Raw genomic sequence first — 19,184 nt, 5'->3', positions numbered from 1 at the left:
GCACCCTCTGACCACGTGCTTGCACCCGCCAATGGAGACCCATGCGAATCAGAGGGCGCGTAGCATCCCAGCCTCATTGGTCCAAATCCTGACATTTACAGAGTAACTGTAGCAACCAGGCGAGAGAGATGGAAACAGAAGAGAAACAACTACTAACAAGGCGGTAACGTCGTGTGGCTGCACATGAGGATCTTGACAAAACGGTGAGTTTATGGCTATAGAGATGGCGATTTTATATGGAGATCAATTCTCTCCTAGGAAGTTCGATTGTCTCCGCTCTTAGCTCAGGTGCACTGTCCAAGTTAGCTAAGCAAGAAAGTGAAGTGAAGTAAAGTGGCGGCGGAGTGTTAGCAGTTCACACTTCAGCTAATGTTAACGGGCTCACAATAATTTACCCTATTTTAATGAATGCAAAAAAGCTAAAGTTAACGGTAACTGTTAGCGCAACTTTTTGTCGCTTGATAGAATATGCTCATATTCAGGGATTTAGCCACTCCAGCATCCAAAGGCAAATACAGCCATAATGTCGTCCTTTTTAGGAAACGGTTCTTTATTTATACATTTCCACTTCCTTTGTTTACACTGAGATAACATTCCAGTCATCCTGGACCGTCGTTGGTTAGAAGAGCTGTTGGGAAGATTGGACCCAACTGTGGAATGGGCCATAGTCCACTCTGTGAATGTAGGCTACTTTGAAGTTCTGGATTAGCCTATTGCCATAGTTTGGTGAACAAAGCAAAAGTGAAAGAAAGAGGATTAGAGTAGATTAGAGAAAGAGAAAGATAGCAGAATAACTATTTATACACCCATATGGTTCTTTCCCTTTTTAGAATAATAAGAAAGTGAAAGCGACATATTTCCTGTTTCTGAAGCCTTGTGCTTAACATGGAGAACAACAGCAATGAAGGTGAGTTGATTCCACTTAATACTCAATCTTTTATTCCTAAAGTGCTGCCTGAGTTGTTTGTGTAGGGTATGCTAGTTAGGTTCAGTCTCGCAGGGGCAGGTGGTGATGCAGTCTTCCTCTGGGACTATGAAGACTAGAACAAGCGTAGCATGAAGCGTAGCATGGTTTTTCGCCATTAGCCACTCCCAGGAGGAGGTTGTTAGGGATGTTAGTGAGCCAAAGGTGTCAGACCCGCTAGCCCTCCCTTCTCCTAAACTGTGGGTGATATGTCACCTGGTATATTCCTCAGAGAATTACCTGTTTTGTGTAATTGTGTGACAGAACATAGTGTCTATACAATTTGTTAGAGGAAAAGTGAGTTAGAGGAGAAGTGATTTGGTCGAAGCGAGTCGTTAAAGAATATATATATATTTTTAAACGGTAAGTATGTAGGCCTGCCATGAGGTTGTGTGATGTAAAAATGCACCATGTGTATTTGTGTTCCAGATGAGGTCCAGGCAGAGCTGGCCTCTGTTGAGCTGGAGCTGGAGGATGTGGAGCAGCAGATCGCCTCCCTGCTGGACAGGCAAAGCGAGCTGAACTCGCGGAGGGCGCGTCTGCTCAAGTCTCTGTCCTCTGATGGGGCGTCTGCGTCGCCTGGCTCTTCTCAGCCCTCCAGGCCAAGCCTCAGCAAGCAGGAGTTGCAGAGCTTCAAGAACTCAGGTGTGATGCTCATCCAATCAATGTCTTTCAATAAATGTTGTGTTGCTGTATATTACATTGATATGACCGCTCATAACGAGACTCCAGAATGTCTCTGAATGAAAGCGTGATAATCCTGCCGACTTGATTGTAGTGTATAAATGCCGCTTCCTTTTTTTGTCAAATTTATTGACAATCAATCAACACTTTAATAAGTCATAGACAAAAACTCCTTTGCTCAAAAGCTAGATTCGTTCTTTCTTACCATAATTTGACAGCCAATGTAAATTAATTCGGATATGGTTCATGTGTAACATGGTGTGTCCTGCATCCTGTCAGTGACAACAGTATGTTCTGTATTTTCTTTTTGATGCCGTTCATCTGCTTTTATTTGTATCTGTTGAACCTGCTCTGCCATTAAAATCTGCTCTCTCTGCAGATTTTCCCTGGTCTAAAGAAGTGCAGGAGAAGCTGGGCTCCACATTCAAACTGGCCAAGTTTAGACCCCTCCAGCTCCAGGCCATAAACCTCAGCATGTCTGGGAAGGACCTGTTCCTCGTCATGCCAACGGGCCGAGGGAAGAGTCTATGCTACCAGCTCCCAGCTGTGTGTTCCCAAGGTTCTCAACAGCGCTTTCTGATATAATATCTGTATACTAATATATGTATTTCTCTGTAACTTTGTCTACTTGTCTTGCTTTTGTGTATATCATATTTTATATTGTGTATGCGTGCTATGTCCATATGCCCCTGGGTGCGGTCACACAGAAGGGTTTTAATGCATATGGCGCCGTCTTTGTGTTTACTTTGTGATGCAGAACTCAGATTTTCACATATGGATTACATAATTTGAAGATTTTACTGACTGTGTGTGTGTCTGTGTGTGTGTGTGTGTGTGTGTGTGTGTATGTGTGTGTGTGTATCTGTATGTGTGTGTGGACATGTGCAGGTTTTACACTAGTGATAACTCCGCTAGTGTCTTTAATGGAGGACCAGCTTATGTATCTGGAATCAGTCGGGGTTTCTGCTGTCTGCCTCAATGCCTCCAGCACAAAGGTAACTGACGGACAAAAATATATAAAACAAAAACTGCAGTATGCAGTTACATGCACTTTATACTTAATGGCATACATTAAGGTTGAACAATGAAAACACATGCAATAACACATGCACATTATGTTAATGACATGACTAAACTGTGAACACGTTGCTGGCGATTGGCTTAGTGCCCATCGCTCCCCGCCTCAAGTTGAAATTATTTTAACTTTTTTGCACAACGTTTCGCGTAGCCAGTGGTTATTTCGCCTGTAATCTCATTGTTACATTAACATTCCATGCTCCCTCGTCACTTGTCTCTTGCAGCCTTGGAAATCCTGAGGAATCTGTTTATTTATAGGTTTTCGCATACAAGGAATTCGTCCGGGTAGTGAGGCACAAATCGGTTAAGCATACAAAAAGGGACAAGACAAACAGTTTTTTTTTTTCTCCTTTTTTTTGCACAAAAGATTAATAAAAGTAGATCATAAGAATATGAATACAAATGTGCACATGTATATAGACGATGATAAATGAGTATATCTGCATTTAAAAGGAACATATAAGAAGTGTGTAACAGTGCAAGTTGTGTCAATATTAACCATTTACTAGCTGCTCGTCGGGATGAAACAGGAGTAAGTGGGCATTGTTGATGAGTGTTGTGAATTGTTTGAGTGATGACAGGTGTGTTTGATGAGGGTTACGCTTAACAACAGTGTATTTCCGCAGGAACACGCCCGGTCAGTGATGACGGGAATGACCGACAAAAACTGCACCTTCAAACTGCTGTACGTCACTCCGGAGAAGATCGCCAAGAGCAAGCAGCTGATGGCCAAGCTGGAAAAGGCCTACAACCTGGGCCTGCTGGCACGCTTCGCAGTGGACGAGGTGCACTGTTGCAGTCAGTGGGGACATGACTTCAGGCCAGGTGAGATCTTATGATGTGCCATTAGTGCAACAGCAATGCTAAAGCACCATCCCACATGCCTTATTACGAAAGACGTCATTTAGAGTGGAACAAAACGCCACACACGATTAAACTACTCTCACATTGGCCAGATTGTTGATTTGCATGTAATACCTTTGCATGTAATGCCATACTCTATACTAGTATGTATTTAGAAGTTTTATCCTGAAAATAAGAAAACCTACACCTCCCTTGTCCTAAAAAAACATGTGGGACACCAAGGCACTCTTCTTAGAAATAAAACCTCTTCAATAAATATACTAGTTCATAATGGAATCTCCCTTGTCCTGTTTGTAGTTTTATTTTGTGTAAACTTATTTTATGTGTATGTCTTTTCAACAAATAAATGTAATGATCATCTGCACACAACCTGATAAATACATCATAGAGCTGCTCTGTTGGGAGATATTTCATTGAAATTATGTCGTTATTGAATGATTTTGTTTTGCTGTCTCGTTGTGAAGCATTTCTTGTGTTTACTGTAGTATTAACATGGGATAAACTAAGAATCTGACAATTTTTTTTATAATAATGTAATTCCATGGTGCATGAAAAATCTTATTACATCCATTGCCTTGGATTAAGACCATATAGAGACTTTTAAACTATGGTAGGTTTATGTCTCATAGTGAGCCATTTCTCCTTGTATTACACAATCTTGGCATGCAATGAACTGCGAGTCTGTTGCTGACTCTCCCCATCCAGACTACAAGCTGTTGGGCATCCTGAAGAGGCAGTTTCCTAAAGTGCCCCTGCTGGGCCTGACTGCCACGGCCACCAGCAGCGTGATGAAGGACTGCCAGAAGATCCTCTGCATCCCAGACACCACCACCCTCACTGCCCCCTTCAACCGGCCCAACCTCTTCTATGAGGTACTCTAGGAATGATTCACTGAAAAAAAACATACCTTCACAAGACATGACAACCCCAAAAAAAACAAAACAAAAAAAAAAACAAGGAATGACTCACTGACAATTTCAGCCCTAATTTAAACTTGGGTGGAATTGATGAATAGTTGGTCATGGTGACGTTGACAATGTTTATATGCTTCCCCACCGGCGATAGCTGTGGCTGGACTCAAAGATGAACTGATTTGATTTTGGAGGTCATAGGTCAAAGTTCAAGGTCATTGTGACATCATATGTATGTCCTTTTCTCGTGAATGTCATATCTCACATGAACGTATGAACGTATCAACATTGAACTGGTTAGATTTGTTTCTAATATCTGTGTATTACATGCCTGGCCACACAAATGTATGTCAACCAGAAAAAAATGTAAGGCTGCATGAAAACAATACAGTAATTCATGTTTGAATTTCTTGCGTTCCAGGTACGCTATAAAGATCCCCTGAATGAAGATTCAATCAGCCAAATCGCTTCCCTTATCAAAAGCAGATACAAGGATCAGTCAGGTATATTTATCTTTATGGAATTTTAATTTCTTTCTTTTCAGAAATGCCACAAGCACATTTTGTGCTTAAGTTGTTAGTAGGTGTTTTAACCTAGTCTGGACAAGATAGAAAAAAAGAACATTTTATATACAGGTATAAACTAGAATGTAGTACAGTCTATTTTATAATGAGGAAATCTGTACTTGTACTCTGCACAATGACAATGCAGTTGAATCTAATCTAATCAAATTTAGTATAATCTAAAATAAGCAAAGGGAAATTAAACTGCCATGACTGAAGGTAACTGGAATCTATGTAAACTCACACTTGTTAATCTTGTCCCAAATCTGTGTTGTTCAGGTATAGTGTATGTGCTGTCTCAAAAGGATGCTGAGAATGTGTCTGCAGACTTGCAGAAACAGGGCATCTCGGCACAGCCGTACCACGCCAACATGGAGCCCAGCTACAAGTCCCGTGTCCACAGGCACTGGACCAACAAGAAGGTCCAGGTAAATGCAGACCTGCCAATCTGTACGCAGTTTGCGTAACAACCACACATTTTCACATCAAAGTACGCCGGTATAATTTTTTACTTAAAACTACACAAAAACAAGCAAACATCCAACTTCTCTGGAAATCTCCCTGGAGCGTGTGAATTAGAATCTCCCACAGATCCCACAGAGAATAAGGGACAAGTGAGAATGACAGACAGAACATAGTGATCGGCCTCTCTTTATTTTTTTCTTCGGCCAACGGTGGGTTAAATGAAAGACTTGATGAGGTGAGCTTGTGTTCACTCGCAAATTTGCGATCCCCAAGCTGCCATTTCGCGAAACTAAAAAATCTCCACGGAGTGTGATTGTGAATTCACCTAGGCCTAATAGTTTGATGTCGTCTTGGAAAGTTATTACTTGTTCACCACTTACTTCAGTTAACATTATATTTTCCATGTGTCACTTGGTTAAAGTTTTCCTAACTAAAAAGCTTTCAGGGAGTGCAGATCTTTCCAAGGCCAAATGTAGCCATTAACAATGAGTCTGAAAGTGGGCCTAGGCTAAATATTTTGAGTTGCTCAGTGATGAGTATTTAATTTGTTTATCTTTGGAGCATATAGATCCATTTCTTTTTGTATGAAAATAAGCGAGACCAAATATTAGGCTTCCAGAAGGACATCGCGCAGCTATTGCTGAGACCGGCCCTTTTAGTTGTGATAATGTAATCATTGCAGCCTCACAGATGGCAGAAAGACACCGCCATCTTTCTAGTTTTGGTTAGGAAACTGCCCCCCACCTCCGAAATCAAAACACAAAAGAGCTGCTATGCAACAGGAATTCAGAGATCTTTTCCTACAGACTGCCGCCGGTGCATTCCCTCTATATTATACAGAACATAGAGTAGAGTTATGTTCATACTTTGTTGCAAAAGACACATATTTAGCTTGTTTATTATTGCGCTTTTCAACCAGAAGGGGACCTCAAGAGCAAATCTTGTTAAAGGTGCCTTTAAGGGATAGCTTGCACACTGGCAACAGCAGATGTCCATAAGCCTCTGTCTACTGTAGATATATTTCTTTACAAAATAAATATTTAATAATAACGGATTGAAAAGAGAGCTACTGTAAAAGATTCAGTTTGCATTTTTAGGAACACCTTGGATCAAGTTTAGATAGATATGCGACATTAAAGATGGGACGGTATCCAAAATGTATCTTGCGTGCATGGCTGTCTGTTTTTGGCTGCATGCATGAAGGCCGATGTGAGCATTTTTTTTTCTCAGCTTAAGGTGCTACTCAAAAAAGAATCTTCAAGGTTGGCAGGTCTATAATTTAATCTTATCAGATAATATTTACTTTTTATAAAACAAATAAAAAATATAGGGGGATCATACGTTTCCTTCTGGTTCTTACTGGTCCTACAAGTCATTAGGTTGGCTTCTGGTGGATTTTATTGATGGTTTTGATGGTCCTTGTCCTTGTCAGCCATATCTGCTGCTGGTCTTCCCCTCTGAAACCTCCTCCTGGGGACGGAGCCTTTGTGGTTCTGTGTGGCACTCCAGAAACAGGTCTCCCACTCGGCCTCCTCCTTCCTGTCTCCAGCCTCTGGCCTCAACGCTGTCTCTTTCTCTTCCTTTTCATTCGTCCTTCTGAAGCTAAACAAATTGGAGGAGTGTTTCATTAAAATTAACTGCTGAACCATTTTGATGTTTTAAATGTAAGCTCACTTTTTACATATCCCACTTATTACACCCAATGTGAGCAGATGTATTCTACTTACCAAGAGTGGAGTCCACTTTATACAGGAGATTGTTAAGCATGGCTTTTACATCATCTTCTCATTCATTTCTCTCTGATATTTCCAACTCTTTATCCAAAAACATGTCCAAATCACCCAGAACATTTAGGACATCTTCAGGGATCTCCATTGGCATAGTGAATTCTTCTTTGTAAACTTTGTTGTGAAATCCAGGCAATGATTTACATGCTTTATAATGTACCACTGTAAAGATTCAGGTCTTTACAGTTCTGAAAAAGTCGGGGCTGTCCAATTTGTTTACAATTACATAAAACAGTCTACTTTTGAATGAAACTAGTTTGTTTCGTTCAAAATTATTGTATTCAAATAGTCATTACAATTGAGTAATCCATTTTCTAATTGAATCATGTAAGGTAAGCATATATGCTAGGGAAAAAAGGAAAATAGGGTTTTACTAAACCACAACACCTGAAATTAAAGGAACCGTATGTAAGAAATGTATTTCAATTAATCATAAAATGGCCCTGATAAGTCACTAGACATTAAGAAGTCATGTTCATTTCAAATACTTATATCACTGACAACAGTAGTCCGGCCAGGATATTGTCATTTAAAAAGTGAAGTTGCAGCCCTCAACTGATGATGTTGTGTTTTGTCATGTCATGTTGTGTTTTGGCCTGATGCGCCACCCTCCACCTACTGTATCTACTAATCACAAAGTCAGTAGTGTTTCGGCATCGGAGTTGGCAACCTCGAGTCGGGGGGGGCTGGGGGGGATACACCGCTCTACAGTAATTTAAAAGTGATTGCAGTACCAGTTTTGGCCACAATCTAACATATGGTTCCTTTAAGCAAACCTATGGTTTTCTTTCAAACACAATGTTCTTATATTGACCAAACCTATTTTGCCACAGCAATTAATTTATCCAACAGAATCATGTAAGATCAATGTGAAGCACCTAAGTACTGAACCATAAGACAAATGAACACATGGGATGCCTTGGTGTTACAATTTCATTGTGAGCCTTTGTAAGAACACTGAGATAACTATGCAGCTAGCTAACAGGGTTGGCAAAAGTTTTCACATGAGTTTTCTTAAAGGGGAACTTGGCAACTATTTCAACGTAATAAACCCGTTTAGAAATCATTTGGATGGTTAAATGACCTGTTCCAGTGAAAATGGTGACTTTCACCGCTGCGCCTAACGTCCCCAGGCGGAAAACCAACCTTGCAACATTGAGACTACCGTCCAGGAAAGAGAAGTGAGAAACAAGAAACTCGTTTTAAATCGTGTTTCTTACCTTGTAACATCCACATAGTTATGCCAAACGTATGCTAACCGTTCGCTAGCTTGTAAACAAATCCATGTGCTTTATCGTTACCTTTTCCCACAGTTTAAAATAGCATAATGCACAATTTCTCCAGCAGAGGGGGAAATCCTGGGAAGTTTGCCTTTAAAGAGGGTAATGTTTAGAGACCAGTAGAATTTGGAGCTGAGTTGTATCTTATGTTATGCTTTGAGATGAACCATGCTGTGTGAATACTGTGTCACAACATTCAACATGTTTAATTTTAAGACTTCATCTTGAAGTCTTAAATATCAAAGTACACCTAAATGCCTCAGTACATGCCACCTGTATAACACAATGAGGTTGTGTTTGATTATGGATTGCCTTGTCAGGTAGAAAGTCTGTTGCTGTCAGACATTGTCTACTTAATCAATTCACCCATTCTACCAATAAATGTCATACTCGGTTGAAAAAAAGTATTTGTAGTATTTTCAAAATACAAAATACAGTAATTTATTTTTAATACATGGCATGGCTGCTGTATTTTAACGGGTCATATTAAAATGTGCAGTGGTCTCTTAATTCTTTCCAGAGCTGTATATGTTGCGCCGATATCTGGCTGCACACATGTAGACCACAATGAGCTAAAAAGGTGTACTCAAAATATCTCTATGGACTTGCTCATGGAGTGACCGGTCTGTAAATGGCCCTCTGGTGGTCTACAGATTAATTTCATTGCCACATATGAATTTTTTTGTTGATGGAGAAAAATAATTTGTAATAATGCGTAATAATTAACATTTTTAGAGTTATTTAATTCTAAAACAATGAGGAATAAATACTGTACAGCGTTTTCTAGTCTGGATTATTCAAGAAGATTGAAACATTGAAACATTGTTTATGACTGATCTTTACAGGTTGTTGTTGCAACTGTGGCCTTTGGAATGGGCATTGATAAAGCTGATGTTCGCTTCGTGATCCACCACTCCATGAGCAAGTCCATAGAGAATTACTACCAGGAGAGTGGCCGAGCAGGTATGACAGCCTCCTGCTTGTTGCTGTAAGGATGGCGAATGTTTCAAATCATGTCGACTCATGAATATAGAACAATAAATGGCTCATTGGTTTGTTTGTTTGATATGTTGTTTCTGTGTGTTTTCTTTTCCAGGAAGGGATGACAACCCAGCCGACTGTATTGTTTTTTATGGCTATCAGGACATCTTTAGGATCGCCACCATGGTAGTCATGGACCACACTGGGCAGCAGAAGCTGCACAACATGGTGGCCTACTGCCAAAATGCAGACAAGTATGACTTTACTCTGTCTTCGAGTTGTTCATTCAGTTCATTTGTGCAGTTAGTCATTGTACAACCGTATTGAAGTTCATTGACTTCTGCTGCTAGTATTCAACTTTTTGGGGCTTTAGTGGCTCGTTGACTACATCAGATACATAGGTCGAAAAGTAAAAAAAATAAATAAAAAATATTTCCGTGTGCCCTCTGTAAATGTTTGGTTTTTTTGTAACTTGATGAATCAGAGTCCTGCTTAAAAAACATTCAGCAAGGTGGTCCAAATCCAAATCGTTTTTAGGAATAACCTGGTTGAGTGAACGTTGGAACTCTACAATTCCATTTTTTCAGTTTTTCGCTAGATGAATGTAAATATTTTATAGATATGTGGTGGTCTTTGTGCTCCATGTTGTGTTATCGGGTGAGTGCAAACTGCCTCTGTCTCTGACTGTGATTGTTTGTAGATGTCGGCGTGCCACCATCGCTGTGCATTTCGACGAGGTTTGGGATGACGAGGACTGCAATGAGATGTGTGATATCTGCCGCCAAGGCAACGGTGAGCCACTTGAAGAAACAGTTTAACTTATGTAAACCTGTATGAGTCCAGACTTCCGCCAAGGCCAAATGCCATGTCTCACAACGTTGGCGTTATTATAGTGATACTATATTCTTAAGCCAGTACATCAGTTGAAGGAAAAAATATTGCATCAGTTACAGTATATACGGTCTAAAACTTTTGTCCAGTTGTTAAATTAAACAGATTCCTTATTTCAGCACATTCTATTAAGGATTAATATGTTCAATGATTTACTGTTTAACCATGTGCATCCCTAATGAACACATAATTAACATACCCAACAAGAACTCACAATGGCCCAGGGCAACTACACCTGCAATTGTACAGTACAGATAGACAGTACAGATGTCCATTTGATTGATCTCATATGTGCTTCTTGGGTAGACTGCATCACTGTGGACATAACCAAGCATGCCCGCGAGGTGCTGCAGATCGTGGAGCTGGCTGGCTCGCTGGACGAGAAGGTGACTCCACTGAAGGTGTCTGAAACATGGCTGGGCAAGGGCCCTGCCAAACGGCGGCAGATGATCCGTGTCACAGCTCTGACCCGCTTTGAGGCCGAGGCCATTATAGTTCACCTGCTGCTGCTGGGCTACCTCTGGTAATCCCATCCCATTACATGCAATTATTCAATTCTGACATTCTGTTGGCTACATTTGGTTGGACATGACAAGCACTCCAGGCTAATTACATGATGGAGTTTCTTTGAATGTGCACTATGATGTGCAGCAATATATTTGGTATCGGTCTTGATTGTCATCTGAAAACAAATTCACAACTTCATTCGTGACCGTCTGTGAAAGCAACCGTCTGCAAATTATGCATTTCACAATCATAACACCTTTAACTTGCTAAGGTCTAGAAAGGACTGTCCGCAAATGACTAATTTCATGGATGTTAATTTTTTTATTACTCATTATGTTGTCATATTTCCAAACAAAGCAACTGGCTTCCTACAGTGCACATTTAGAAGAAACTTAGTTTTAGAAGCTTTCACACAAAAAGAATCCATGATATGATCCGAACCATGAGTTTCTATGATCCGTTGCACCCCAAGTGTTTTAATTGTACAGTCCCATTACCATATACAGGTTTTTTCTTGGGCTGTGAGAAAATATCTTCTACAGTTGAGTACTGTGGTATTGGGGGCAGTCGTGGCCCACTGGTTAGCACTCTGGACTTGTAACCGGAGGGTTGCCGGTTCGATCCCCGACCAGTGTGCCACGGCTGAAGTGCCCTTGAGCAAGGCACTTAACCCCTCACTGCTCCCGAGCGCCGCTGTTGTAGCAGGCAGCTCACTGTGCCGGGATTAGTGTGTGCTTCACCTCACTGTGTGTTCACTGTGTGCTGTGTGTGTTTCACTAATTCACGGATTGGGTTAAATGCAGAGACCAAATTTCCCTCACGGGATCAAAAGAGATACTTATACTTATATATGACATGAACATGTCAATTCAAACAAGCATGTTGCATAATTCTGAATTATAGTTGAGTTTACCTATGTTCCATTTCAACAGCGAAGACTACAGTTTCACCCCATACACAACCTACTGCTACCTGAAACCTGGCAGGAAGGCTGCGTTGCTAAAGAACGAGGCTCACTCCATCACCATGAAGATGAAAAGGACCCTACCAGGAGGCCTTCAAGACAGTCCAGTGAGTTAAAACAAAAAGCAAAACCAGAACACTGATATCCATACTAAGCCTTATCTATTAAAACTTCATACTTTCCTCTCTGTTTCTGTGCTAGTGGGTGTTGTGTTTTAGTGATTTTTTAGATTTTTCTTAAGTATATCTAAACATTTGTGCTCTTTGTGCTTAATCATTATGAGTCTGATTTGAGAAACAAATCTACATTTCACTCATTTAGTGAAACTAATGTGTTCGCTTCTGTTTTAGTATCACCTGTTTTGTAAATGATTTTTTAAAATTAGATTTCACCTGATTGACTAATGTTTTTATCTCGAGTTTCTGCTTTGGTAATTCATTTATTTTCCAGTTTTCCCTGTGTTCTCCTTATCCTCTCTGTAGTCTTGGCTGTAGTCAGCAGTCTTGTGACTCACTTCCCTCCTCTTGATCTAGTGTCATCTTTAGCTATCACATTTTCTTTCTTCAATCTCTCTCTTCCATTTGAAAGTGGTGATGTGAACGGTAGGTCTCCATATCTCTTTATTTGAAAAGCACTGTTGTTTTATTATGTGGACTATGTACTTTTGAATTTGTATCTCACAAACTAACCCCTACTCAGCCTTTAGTATTTGTGATAGACAATTCATAACAGCACACCATCATTGACCCTTACTTAAGGATTGTCCATAATGAATTCACTAGTATGATGTTCAAAGCTGCAAGCCACCACTCACTATATAGTTTTTATATATTTAATTTACTGCATTTCCCATGGCAAACGCATTGAAACAGCTTTCAATTACCATTTATGGTAGTGTGTCAGGCATTGTACTGTCAAATGACCATCAAATGGGTCATGCTGAAGGAAAATCTAACCATGCTTGATCGTTTTAGTTACATATCTCTAAATATAAAACACAATCAATTTAATTTGCACATTAAATGGGTCATACTGTATAATAAAAGGGCGGGTCGATGTGACTAGAAATAAATATCAAAACATTTTGAGACTTTCCTGTAGGACGACAACTCCATAAACACTACACAGTTGTAAACACTATAAATGGCTGATGCATCACTTCTGAATCATCTTTGTCCCCTTAAGGCAGAAGAATGGCCCAAGTCAAACTTTGTCAAGTCAGAATATTCGGCGGCATGCCATGTCATGCTCTGTATATCGTCCTGCTTTTTGGTCCTTCACCAGTCACAATCTATCACTAATCTATTTATGGTTTAAGCCAGATTTGGAAAAGAGTTGGCAAACGGCAGTTATTCCAGAATTGCAAATTCATGTTTTTTGTTTGTTTTGTTCAGTAGAATAGTTAGGCTATACACTTATGAACTGAAACAAAGAGTCATAGAATATTCTCATACCCTGTCAGCTCTACCACAGTAGCATAATTAACTAGATCTGATCTTGCGTTGACCTTGCCTAATGCTGTTTCTAATACAGATAGTTAATTATGATGGGCTGAATCGTGTTCGATGTTGTTGTAAAACCCAGCACACCCCTTCACGTTGATCGCATTTCATTAGCAAATATACACATACAAAAAGATCACACTGAAACCATAACCTTGGCCAAGGGAACTTTGCAGTGGCTGTTGGAATCAACCAACTGTCTCCTCACAATGTTTAGCACTAACTGTGGCGGTTGGGCTCTACCATCGAATACCAGTTATTGGCTTTTTGACCTTTAGAAACCAGTACCACTGTCATAAAGGCCGTAACTCCAATAATTTAGAGATTCATGAAGAACTGCGTCCTGGAATTAGTAAAAGAGTTTTGCTTGGTCATGACTTAAAATCTCTATTTCTCTGAAAATCTGGCTCTTGGTAGTAGAGAAAAAGATGTCCTCCATGTCTTCTTTGTCAGCACCATTTTTGGTTGATTGGATCTCCCAAAGAGAACCAATTGATGTCTCTGTAACTCTCCCACAACCTCCTATCATTTTCATTTTTTGTTTTGCTAAAGCTGGATGACGAAGTGTCCCGCCTCCTCTTGGACCCATGCCTTAAAACCACTCCTGTGTTTGCTCACCAGGTCACTGAGGTTGAGAACACTGGAGTAGATGGTAGTGCCAAGCCCAAACTCAAACAGGCCAAACGGCCCAGTGGCCGTGGCAGTGGCGAGAAGCAGCCAGTGTCCAAGAAACCCAAGAAAGTGCAAGACTAAATCCGCCTCTTGCCACCCTTCCCTTGGACAGAAGATGTCAAAAGTACAGTTTGCCAATTACTGTTTATAGTGTAAATTGCAGGTTAATTTTTTCCCTAAATTAATGCAACGTGGTTATTAAAAAAAATTAAAAAAGTCATCCATCGTGTTTTTTGGTATCAGAACGCTGAATATAATATAAAAAGTTAGTACTTTTAACAGTGGTTTTAAACCCCCCCAACGCAGGGTGTGACGTCATATGATGGAGTCCTTGAGTTTGCTTATCAGAGATACCATACAGGGTAGACGCCAGAGCAAACAAATTGTCACAACTCCCAGCGAACAGGGCACAGGGGCCCACAGAGGAGGGCAGATTTCACTGCTTTTAAAAAGCCATAGATTATAGCATAGTCAACGTACGGACTTCTGAAAACTAAAGTTACCTTGGTTCATAGATTTCATTAGATGTCAAAATAAGGAAAAATGAAATAAATCGTATTTTTATGTAAACATACTAGTGTGTGCTGGCTTGGAGAGGGCCGTGATCCTGGCTGAAACGAGTGTATGCTACTCTTGAAACGAAACGAAACCGAGGTGGAAGTTAGTTTGATGTTGGATATTGGACAGATATTCAAAATAAGGGATGATCCTTTTTTTCAATACCTCCCAAGCCATGTGACCTAGTGACTCAAAACCAATGCAGAATATTTATCCTGTATGGGACCAATCAGGCACACCTTTTTTACACCAATTGTATGCACACTATATTATGGACCCTTTAAAGAGAGTTCCATTATCAGCATCATAGTTGGCCCCACAAGACTTCCTTTTTAACATTCCATATGTTATCTTAATGCAGAGGAAGTAGATTGGGGCCCAAATAGAACGTTCAAGCATTGTTTTTGTTTACCTTGTTGAAAGGGTCCATACTAATATTTTAAGGAAAATACATTGTTTAATATAAGGGACGGTCTTCTTTTTTTAATACCTCCCAAGCCATGTGACCTAGTGACTCCAACCCAATGCAGAATAGTTCTCTATCATCTCGAGACCATCATCTCTCCACTCTGTTACATACTCCATAAACGTGGATAGGCACACCGGCTCGCCCGGTCACGCCCAGTCACGCCCACACCCGAACCTATAAAACACCTGTGTTGCCGTGTAATCACTGAATGTTTGATCTCCACTGTAACTGAACCGTGTGTTAGTGAACAAGAAGTTGTGTGCGAGTTAGCCTACAGCTAAGGCTAAGGTGCTTTCCAACATGCATTGTGAAGAGCAGATTGGTTGTGGCTCACTTCCCCAATTGGGCCAAGATTTGGAGCCACTCTTCTCTCCCAACTCCCTCTTTGGTGGTTCCTCCTGCCTCAGTAGCAATGCAAGCCCATCTGGCTAACACGGCAGCCATTTCGTCTATGCATCACCTCTCTGGTCGTTTGCAAAGCAGTGCTGGGGATCCCTCTCTTTTGAGAGAGCTCCAGTCAGCCTCTGTGTGTCTCGCTTCAGTTTCCAAGGAGCAGGCAGTGGCATCGGGCTGCTCCTTGGCTCAGTTCTGGGTAGCTAGATGCCATCTCTGGCCGTCCCAGTCTCCAGCAGGCAGACAGAGAGCGTCTTCTGAGAGTGCCTGTGCCTGGGAATGCCTGGAGACGATGCCTAAGATCAGTCGGCCCCCAAGCTGAGTGCCCCAGCCAACACCTACCTTGGGGCATTCAACTTGGGGACCGACTGATCTTAGGCATCGGCTCCAGGCATCCCCAGGACAGGGTAACCGCCCACAAGCTAGCCGTGGGGGCCAGCGTGCTAGCAGCCGGGGCCCCTCCAGACGCCATCATCGTTCCTGACAATCTCTGGGCCAGCCAGCTTTGCCTCTCAGCCCGGTGCAGAAAGGCTTGGCTGGCCATAGGAGTGGACCCATGGGTGCACTCCACCATGACCCACGGGTACCGCCTACAGTTCAGTAACAGACCCCATGTGACGAGGGTACCTACGTTTATTATAGCCACCTTTCTGGGTATGGTCCTGGACTCAAGGAGGGCAACCGTTCAGTCTTTCACCACATGTCTGTTGAGCCTAGGCCTGTGCCCCCAGGGCCCCTCCCAGGCCAAAGGGACTGAGTCCCACAGGCTTCACAGAGCCCTACGCTGGTGGAAAGATCCAGCCAACACCAGAGGGGGGGCATGCCATGGGACCAGTGATTCGTCACCAAGTCATATTTACCGACACATCACCAGTAGGCTGGGGTGCCATTCACGAAGGTCATGGCATCAATGGTCTCTGGACAGACCCTTGGCTATCCCAGTACATCAATATCCTGGAACTGAGAGCCGCTCTCCTCGCCCCTTCAACACTTCAACACATCCCTTCAGGTGGCCTGGCCCCTGAGAGGGACGGGCTCTTGGCCTTAGGGTTGCTAGAGGCGGTGATGTGCACAATGCAAGAGGCTCAAGCACCATCTACGAGGGCTGCTTACACTTATCGCTGGCGGGTCTGCCAGACAGACCCCTTTTTGGCCTCACCCCAGGACATCCTGCTCTTTCTGCAGTCACGGCTAGAGGCCGGCACATCAGCAGTTACTCTGAGGGGCATGGTGGCAGCTATCAAGGCTGTCCGCATTGGAGAGTTTGCCATCAGTGAGGACGCTACTCCCTGATCTCCCGTTTCCGAGGAGCATGGAGACTCACAGTGCGCAGTACTGGCCCTCCTGTCCCACCACTTGCGTCTTGCAGACCCACCTGGGCTACCTATCTGCCCTCAGGCGTGGCCTTTGTGTCTTCCTGAGCATCATCCCGATCGGCAAATAGTTTGTTGATGGCAAATGTTGTTTTCGTTGTGGGCTGCACTCTCCGGGGTGTCTTATCCTGTACATATGGAATATGTAACGGAGTGGAGAGATGGTCTCGACAATAGAGCACGTTGGGTTATGTTGTAACCCTGGTTCAGTCCTCAGGCCGCTTGGAGACCCATTCCGATCAAATTATTAGTGATTACACGCCAACACAGGTCAGATGATAACAGGAGTGAGGGAGATGCAGGGGAGTTGGATGAGGTTTGTTACATTTTAAACTGATTAAGAAAGTTTTGTTTTGTAATTGTTCAATAAAACCATTTGTTATGGATTTTTTATGGACTTTGGAGTCATTTTTACTCAAAATGGCTGGGATAGATTCAGCACCCCTAAAAACCCCTAGTTAGACATCTTAAAAGCTAATATTGGTTTAAAAAAAGGTTTTCATTATTTTCACCCAGACCCTCTGGGCATCCCAAACTTGATGGGCTCTCCAGGTGTTTCCCAGAGGATTTGGCCGTGGATAAATTGGGAGGTGTTACTAGACACCTATAGGAACACATAGTAAAAAAAGCTATTGGTAAGAATTTTTTTTGCAGATTGGCAAAACTAAGAGGCTACTTTTCTTTTACCACAAACTCCCCCTAGTGACGTCATCGCCCAGTTGCATTAACAAACATGCTTCCTTTACATAAACCACAATAAATGTTATTTTAACGCATTTAAAGACAAAAATGTTTAAATGTGTACATATTGAGCACTTTATTTTCACATTAATTGATTTTGGAGGTTAACCTGCAATTTACAATTTATATTTGTTAATATAGTTAGCTGTGCAGCCTGCATGTAGACATAACAGGGTGCAACATCTCTTTGAGGGCTTTTCGAGTGTATGCGTTATAATATTGTCCATCGTCCTTTTTAAAATGCTTGCAACTGGGTAATCATTCATGCATGTGCTTGTCCCATGACGATGACACATGCTTGCTATGATCTATGTGTTTGTTCGTTCCACTAATCGCCACTTGCTTACATTTGTAAATGTCTCATTAATCGGGGGTTCATACACATATAGCTTTATATGATCATGATGCATGCTAATACTAACACGAATGCACCATCCGGAATGCCGTAAATGTAACCGTCGTCTCGGAGACTGTCACATTGACGAGTATTGGCCTTACTATACTAAAAACTATGTTTTTTCTCTTTCCAGGAGGGACCAGGGGATGTCACTTCAGCTAACTCAGTTAGAGTATTAGACGGGAATGGCAGGTTAGATAAAATACACAAGAATCATCAAAATCAGGCCAGAAAAGAGGAGAATGGTTGCGTTGAGATCCCCTCTTGTGAAGAACCCAACCTTAAAGTGTGGGAATCTGCTGCTGTCATTGAGGTGGATGTGGAAATTAACGTCATAGAAACAAATGATGTGGATAAAGAGGGAAGTGAGCCAAAACGTGTTGATCCAGAACCTCTCAAAATTACGGCCAAACGAAAATCAACCACCCCGAAAAGAAGGCGGCGCCAAGCCCCTGTGGGTGGCAGCGTGGGAGCGTCTCTTCCTCCTAAGCCACCGCCCCTCGTCAATTCCCCCTCACGGGTGTCCATCATCTCCGACACTGCCGCGGAGGAGCTTTGCGACCTCCAAAGCTACTACAACCGCCAGCTGCGCAGAATAAACTATGTTTCCCATGAACACCTGCAGGAGGCCCACCCTGGGGTGCTGACCTGTATACGTGAGCCTTTCAGAAACCTCCGTTTGCCCTTCCGCTCCACCATTACAAAGAGTGCCCGAGACCTGTGGACTCGCGTTAGTATCAGGAGAAAGTTGATAACAAGGTGACACAATCACTTCCATTTTCTGCTCTACTTGAACAGATGACTGACAACTGCCACTATATGAAGAAAAATATTGTTATCGGTCATATTGTTGCTTTTGAATAAATATGTTAGTGTAATGTACATCTTAGTTTATTTACCCAATGCTTTTGAGGCATTTACGTTTTGATTATAAATGAGATGAGGGAAGTATGCATTAAAATAATGTATATTACCCTAAGTAAGAGCTGTGTCTTTATTTGAATTGCATTTCAATTTAGTAAATTAGATATTATTGTACCATTGCAACTAGAAAGTGTACATTTACATTTTAGTATTTCATCCAAGATCAATTTTCAAAACAAAAAAAAATGAAAATAAACTGTGACTATAACATTAGTAG

General features: G+C 41.7%; 1 protein-coding gene across 2 annotated transcripts; it reads left to right on the top strand.

Moving 5' to 3' along the window:
* The first annotated feature begins 14 nt into the window (after positions 1 to 14).
* Positions 15 to 19,022, top strand: recql (RecQ helicase-like). 2 transcript variants are annotated; one of them, XM_042077901.1, is made up of 16 exons: positions 15 to 203; positions 831 to 907; positions 1,394 to 1,609; positions 2,028 to 2,207; positions 2,537 to 2,643; positions 3,352 to 3,550; positions 4,295 to 4,461; positions 4,922 to 5,003; positions 5,343 to 5,491; positions 9,441 to 9,558; positions 9,692 to 9,830; positions 10,277 to 10,368; positions 10,774 to 10,990; positions 11,907 to 12,045; positions 14,062 to 14,236; positions 18,177 to 18,314. In XM_042077901.1, exons 2-15 carry the CDS (start codon positions 886 to 888, stop codon positions 14,191 to 14,193), a joined length of 1,959 nt encoding a protein of 652 aa, XP_041933835.1. In that variant the 5' UTR covers positions 15 to 203; positions 831 to 885; the 3' UTR covers positions 14,194 to 14,236; positions 18,177 to 18,314. The 2 variants fall into 2 exon arrangements, with proteins under 2 accessions (XP_041933835.1, XP_041933834.1); XM_042077900.1 differs by lacking the exon at positions 14,062 to 14,236 and having other exon boundaries at positions 18,177 to 19,022.
* The last annotated feature ends 162 nt before the right edge of the window (positions 19,023 to 19,184 follow it).

The sequence above is a fragment of the Alosa sapidissima genome, chromosome 22 (assembly GCF_018492685.1).
Source record: "Alosa sapidissima isolate fAloSap1 chromosome 22, fAloSap1.pri, whole genome shotgun sequence".
Taxonomy (NCBI): Eukaryota; Metazoa; Chordata; class Actinopteri; order Clupeiformes; family Clupeidae; genus Alosa; species Alosa sapidissima.
This window is presented reverse-complemented; position numbering and strand designations above follow the sequence as displayed.

Coding starts and splice junctions, on each gene's coding strand:
- recql (XM_042077900.1), top strand. CDS start 886: ATGGAGAACAACAGCAATGAAG. Junction 1,610..2,027: donor GCAGAGCTTCAAGAACTCAG/GTGTGATGCTCA, acceptor CTCTCTCTGCAG/ATTTTCCCTGGTCTAAAGAA. Junction 10,991..11,906: donor CTGCTGCTGGGCTACCTCTG/GTAATCCCATCC, acceptor CCATTTCAACAG/CGAAGACTACAGTTTCACCC.